The sequence below is a fragment of the Carassius auratus genome, chromosome 43 (assembly GCF_003368295.1).
Source record: "Carassius auratus strain Wakin chromosome 43, ASM336829v1, whole genome shotgun sequence".
Lineage (NCBI taxonomy): Eukaryota > Metazoa > Chordata > Actinopteri > Cypriniformes > Cyprinidae > Carassius > Carassius auratus.
In genome coordinates, this window is record NC_039285.1 from 17969443 (window position 1) to 17975650 (window position 6208).

Genomic DNA, 6208 nt, shown 5'->3' on the forward strand with positions numbered 1-6208 from the left:
GCATTTTTTTATGTGTAAATGAACTGAGTTCAAGTGGGTTTATAGGATTACATTTGTTTTGTTCACTACTGAATTTCTCCTCTCTTGTCTTTTTATTAACAGAAATGCCACCCCTCTCCTCTGAAGCCATGCAGTAACTGGAAGAAACAGAATCGCCACTCCATAGATGGCACCGCAACAAAAGCCTTCCACCCCTGCACAGGCCTACCTCTCCTCTCCAGCCCAGTAAGAGTATAGATCCCTCTGTCTCTCTTCAACACCGAGATTTTAGCACAGCGTCTTTCTGAAAGGACCCCAGAGGCTTTGTCTGTGACTCATCTACTCTTACAACTGAATCACTTCTTGTTTGTCTCAAATGCCGTCCACTGAGTATATATGCCCAGGGGAGACGCTAATGAAGTCTTATGGGCATAGACTTACTATAATAATATCTTGCAACTTTTTATTAATACTTTCCATTGATATTCTTAGTAAATTAAGCCGTGAGTGTTTTCGAATCATACCGATGGCAGCCCTGTGGAGATCTGATTGGTAGCGTATGACTCAGGCTCTTCACTGTGTGGGAGTTTGGTGCTGTTACTCCACACGAGGTGCTGCTCTTGTTCTCTAGAGATCCACTCAAATGTAATTCTCACTCTTTCTATTGGTTTTCATTAAATGTTACAAACGACTGATCTGTTTTGATCAGCATTTTCTGCAAGACATGACCAGACTAAAAAAAGGTACTATTTACTGTTTTTGTTTGTTTCGTTTATTATGTACAAAATTCCTGTCTCCAGTCAGATTAGGTTAGGTTTTATCATTAAGGAATTAAAGTGCGCGAGAACACACACACACTATTTTCTGGTTTACAGGAGCTTAAAGTTCTTGCATATATTAAATATACAAGGTACATTTAAAATAAAGACGGAGAATAAGAGATAATCATTAAAAGAAACGTATATGCAATTGTAAATTGGGACAGTATGTTATAATAGTATAAATATATGTAATGTACATTGTGCAGTTGGTCACAAGCTTGTAAGACAAAGATATAAATGTGTTCATCTGCTTCCTCCTTTTCCCCCTCAGGTTCCTCAAAGAAAAACCCAGACAGGATATTTTGATTTAGATACGTCTCTGATTCATTGCAGAGGTCTGCCATGGGCTCCCAATAAGAGGTAGGACTTTTCTTTCCCCACTTTATTTCCTGCTGTATTGCCATTGTTCCATATTTCACTGTGCCATTTCCTTTAATGGGGCTTTCCTACGTACACTGCCATCTGCTGTGCACACATACACTAGAGTTATCCCTAAAGCTACACACTACCCAAAATGGCTGCCTGAACTTTGCGTGTGTGTCTGCAGGATTTTGAGAAGATTACAAGACAGTGATGAGTCTCAGCATCAGATCCTCAGTGCCAGTGCTCCACCAGCCAACCTCAGCCTGTTGGGAAACTTTGAGGTAGATTAACAAGTCATTTCACACACACACACACACCATTAGTGAACAATACTTTGTGTCAACACCCTCTTTATTCATTTGGCCTAATCATTTTGTCTTTTATCCTGCCCACACATTTACCATATGCCTCTAAAATGTATAAAATTTCCATGTCATGAATGACTGAATGTTAAAACTAGACTTGTTTGTAGACCGGTGGCCTGTTTCATAAAACAAGTTTACCAAATAAGCCAGGCTTATTTCAGTCAGTGACTTATTTTTGAAACAAATCAGCTGACAGTAAGTCAGACTAGCTGAAATAAGCCTGGCTTATTTGGGAAACTTGTTTTATGAAACAGGCCCCTGATGATAATTTCGATCTGACTAGATTGATGGATGGATGGATAGATGCATGTTTTGTTGTGTTTATTTGTGTAGGAGTGTGTTCTGAATTATCGTTTGGAGCCCTTGGGTACAATCGAGGGTTTCACAGCAGAGGTCGGTGCCAGCGGGACTTTCTGCCCCAGTCACATGACCTTACCTGTTGACGTGTCATTCTACAGCGTCTCTGATGATAACGCACCTTCCCCCTACATGGTAATGACCCAAGCTGAGTTACCCGCATATTTTTGTGTATTTTCATAGGTATGTTAGACTTGTGAAGTTTCAATAATTTTTTCTCCCCTTTCTGTGGTTAGTACAGTTGTTTAAATACGGAAACATGATACAAATCTCCTATAATGTTATTATCAATTGTAACATTATTTAAAAGGCGTCATCTTAATTGAATTCTCCTGCTTTTCTTCAGGGCGTCATAAACTTGGAGTCTCTCGGTAAGAGGGGATATCGAGTACCTCCTTCAGGAACCATTCAAGTGGTAAGATTCAACATATTATTTAAAAAACAACAAAAACACATAATTATGGTTATAACACACTTTTACAAATGAGTAATAGCTCCTCACTAGTGTGTGTAATAACCAGACTGCATTTTGAGAACAAAGGAGAATGTCGACCATTAAAATGCTCGTTTTCACTCAATATCCTGTTAATCTTGAGTACCTATAGAGTAGTACTGCATCCTTCATAATTCCAAAAAGTCTTTAGTTTTATTATATTCATAAGAGAAAGATAGTCTGTACCGATTTTTCCCGGAAAAACACGACCGGCTTGAGGTGTGACATGTGGGCGGAGCTAAAGAATCACGAGCGCGAGTAGGCTTTTGCGTTGAGAGCATTTGGAAGCTGTGACTTTACCGTGAGGAAAAAACCAACCAAAACAAACCATGGTTAACAGTCAGATTCAGCGTATATTTATGATCCAGAATCAGATCCCGAGGCTGAAACTGAACGAGCGCAGCAGCAGCAAGGACTCGCTCCGAGCGGGGCTCGAACCCCGGTCTCCGGCATGGGAGGCGGATTCACTAACAAGGAGGCAGAGATATTTGAAGCAGTTTTACTCACCGCCTGCGGTTCCAACACACGATCGTGACCCTTTTTCATTGGGATTGCATCATCCTTAAGAAATAAACGATACGCAAATCCGGCTTCAAACTGGGCCTTGTTTGTAAAACAAGCATCTTCGAAATGCAGGGAACAAACAAAAACACTTGCACAACTCCGTTGATGCTCTGTAAAAATAAACTCCATCCACTGGTCCCTTAATGCTGTTTCTCTTTTGGTAATCTGTGCAGGGTTGTCTTGCCCTGGCAACCAAAAACACACTCCTCTTGTGACATTTCGTGACTCTCTCGCTCTGATCAGTGAATGTCTGTTGTGCTCTCAGTGCTCTGCTATACGGGAGCGCGCGCTCTTCCGGGAGATGTGCCCTCAGGACCCATATAAGGAAATTCCGCTCCATCTAACGTCACACAGAGCCATACTCGAAAAAAACTTTCCGAAACTTGTGACAAACCGGAAGGAGTATTTTTGGAACAGAAATACTCCTTCAAACGTACAACTTAGTTTTTGAAACTTTGTCCATGTTTAGCATGGGAATCCTTCTCTTTAACAGTGTAAAAAACTCAGTATGCATGAAATAGCATTTCACCCCCCCTTTAAAATAGTTTGGAGATGCGCCATCTACTGGTCAATGCTTTGGAATCACATTATAGAAGAATAGTAAGAAATCAATCACTTATTAACCTTTTCGGTGTAGTCCTTTTTATTATAAAACAGATCTTTATACGTTGCATAAATGTTGTCAATACATGTGCTTGCTTTAAAGTCTTTGATTTGCACAAGTCATGAACAAATCACTGTGATTTACTGTTTTTAATGAATGATTTGTTTATTGTTTATCGATTATTAGCATCAGTTTCTGATGAAATGCTCACTGCCTGTAACTTTCAATGTGCATTTGCGCTTGTGTTCTCTGTTCTGGATTTTGCAGCTCTGACGCTTAGCGGATGTTTTGTCTCCTGTCTCTGTGTGTTAGACCTTATTTAACCCCAATAAGACCGTGGTGAAGATGTTTGTGGTGATGTATGATCTGAGAAAAATGCCCGCCAGCCATCAGACATTCCTGCGGCAGAGAACCTTCTCAGTCCCAGTCAAACGCGAGTTCAACGGACATAACAACAAAAAGCCATCCCCGCTGAGTCAAGGACGAACTCTCCGCTACCTCGTCCATCTGAGGTCAGTACCATAACATGAAGCTGATCACCATGAGTCCTCACTCCACTATTTGATTCACTATTTGATTTGTGACCCCGACATGCCTATTCAAGAATATGTATACCATATTTTCCGGACTATAAGTCACACTTTTTTTCATAGTTTGGCTGGTCCTGCGACTTATAGTCAGGTGCGACTTATTTATAAAAAATTAATTTGACATGAACCGAGAGAAATGAACCAAGAGAAATGAAACCAATAGAAAACATTACCGTCTACAGCTGCCAGAGGGCGCACTATGCTGCTCAGTGCTCCTGTAGTCTACACTGAAGACATAGAGCGCCATCTCACGGCTGTAGACGGTAATGTTTTCTCTTGGTGCTTGGTTCTAAATAAATGCGACTTTTAAGTCCAGTGCGACTTACATATGTTTTTTTCCTCATCATGACGTATTTTTGGACTGATGCGACTTATACTCAGGTGCGACTTATAGTTCGAAAAATACGGTACTTATTTAAATCAGCCCCCAGAAGTTGCCTGAAAGGGTGAGTGAAAATACAGTGCTCTTTTTGAAGTCCTTATTAAATCAAGTCTTCTCATTTGGCAACCACTTTGGTGGTCATGAAAGCACGGCTTTTATCTTCTTCAGTAAGGAATGAATACTCCAAAGCTGTCAGGTTTATTTTTTATCAAATCAACGCACTGATATTTTCGCCACTGAAGACCGATTAAGGGAAGAACTTAGAAAAGCAAAGATGTTTAGATGTAGAAAAACAAGTACACATGAAGTAAGTATATATTATATTAGATTGGATTGCAATTGGAATGAAAGGTTGTCTGATGTTGATATTTAGTCAAAAAGTGCTTGAAGTTACAGTGCATGTGAAATAAGTGCTTTTGAGTTTGACAAAGACCCCTTTTGTGCCTCTTTTGAATGGAGCTACAAAGGATTCAACTTTCTGAGCCATCAAACGCCCCCTTGAGGAAGACAAGGAAACTGTCATGGTTCAAACATTACCAAAACATATCTGATCAGTTGTTTTAGTGACTCATATTAGTGACTCTTATTAACTGTTTGCTCTTTCTTCCTCTCTCTCTCTCTCTCTCAGGTTCCAGAGCTCCAAATCTGGAAAGATCTACCTCCATCGGGACATTCGGCTCCTTTTCTCCCGTAAATCCATGGAAGTGGACAGTGGTGCTGCGTATGAGCTGAAGTCATTCACAGAGTCACCTGCCGACCCCCCTTTCTCTCCCAGATGCTAATTTAATCTAGTTTAGTCAAGACTATACTGATTTTAATCCAGCATAGGGGCTTACTAAATAGAAATCTGTCATCTGCTTGTGTGGGAATTAAAAATACAGAAGCCCACTAATGCACAGAGACACACACACACACACACACATGCACAGAAGGAATGCCTCTTTCCTAAAAATACACAGCAATGAATCGTCAGTACTTCAACATTGTTAGGTTTTAAACAACAGATGGTTGAGTTTTCATTTAGGCTTATATCCAGACGTTCGGCATGGTGTGAGCAAACCTGTTGGAGGAAAAATGAAATCCACTGACCCTGTCTTTTTTTTTTTTTTTTTACAAAATTCAAGTTAATAACTACAAGGATGTTTGAAGAGCACTGTGTTTTTCCACCACAACTGGAAGAAAATGAGTTTTGTTCAATTACTTCTTTCTTTGTACTGTTACCAAACCACTTTAATCGGAAGTGTTGCAATAGAAAAACAAATATCTAACTAGCTTAGTGTTTACATATTTACTTTTTTTGTCATCATTTATTTAATATTTAAATTGAACTTTCAATTTACTGCACATGTGATGCCTGTTGTGCAAAACATTATGATGTAGTGCAAGAAATGTTTCAATCATACCATGTATTTTTGTCTTTCAGATTCAGATCTTAAATAAAAGAATTATATATTATATCTATAAAATAACCTTTAAACATGCATATGTTTGTGCTCATGCTTGTGTGTGTGTGTGTGTGTGTGTGGGTGTGTGTACATTAACCATATTTTGGGGAAAAATTTGTATCCAGAAGTGAAGTAAACCTTTAAAAATCTCCTATCCTCATTTTTTTTTTTTTTATTATTTTACAAATTCAAAATGATTTCTGTAAGGATGTGGGTGTGTATATAAAAACAACAGACATTTATGC

At 39.2% G+C, this 6208-nt stretch overlaps 1 protein-coding gene across 1 annotated transcript in view; it reads left to right on the forward strand.

Annotated features, from left to right (window-relative positions):
* The window catches only part of LOC113061818 (protein FAM214A-like), a 31511-nt gene extending 25512 nt beyond the window's left edge, over positions 1–5999 (forward strand). The window contains exons 6-12 of the mRNA XM_026231265.1: positions 103–225; positions 1072–1160; positions 1348–1444; positions 1862–2020; positions 2232–2300; positions 3859–4058; positions 5147–5999. Of these exons, the coding sequence (XP_026087050.1) occupies positions 103–225; positions 1072–1160; positions 1348–1444; positions 1862–2020; positions 2232–2300; positions 3859–4058; positions 5147–5300 (891 nt within the window). The 3' untranslated portion in view covers positions 5301–5999. The remainder of the gene's footprint in view (positions 1–102; positions 226–1071; positions 1161–1347; positions 1445–1861; positions 2021–2231; positions 2301–3858; positions 4059–5146) is intronic.
* Positions 6000–6208: the final 209 nt, after the last annotated feature.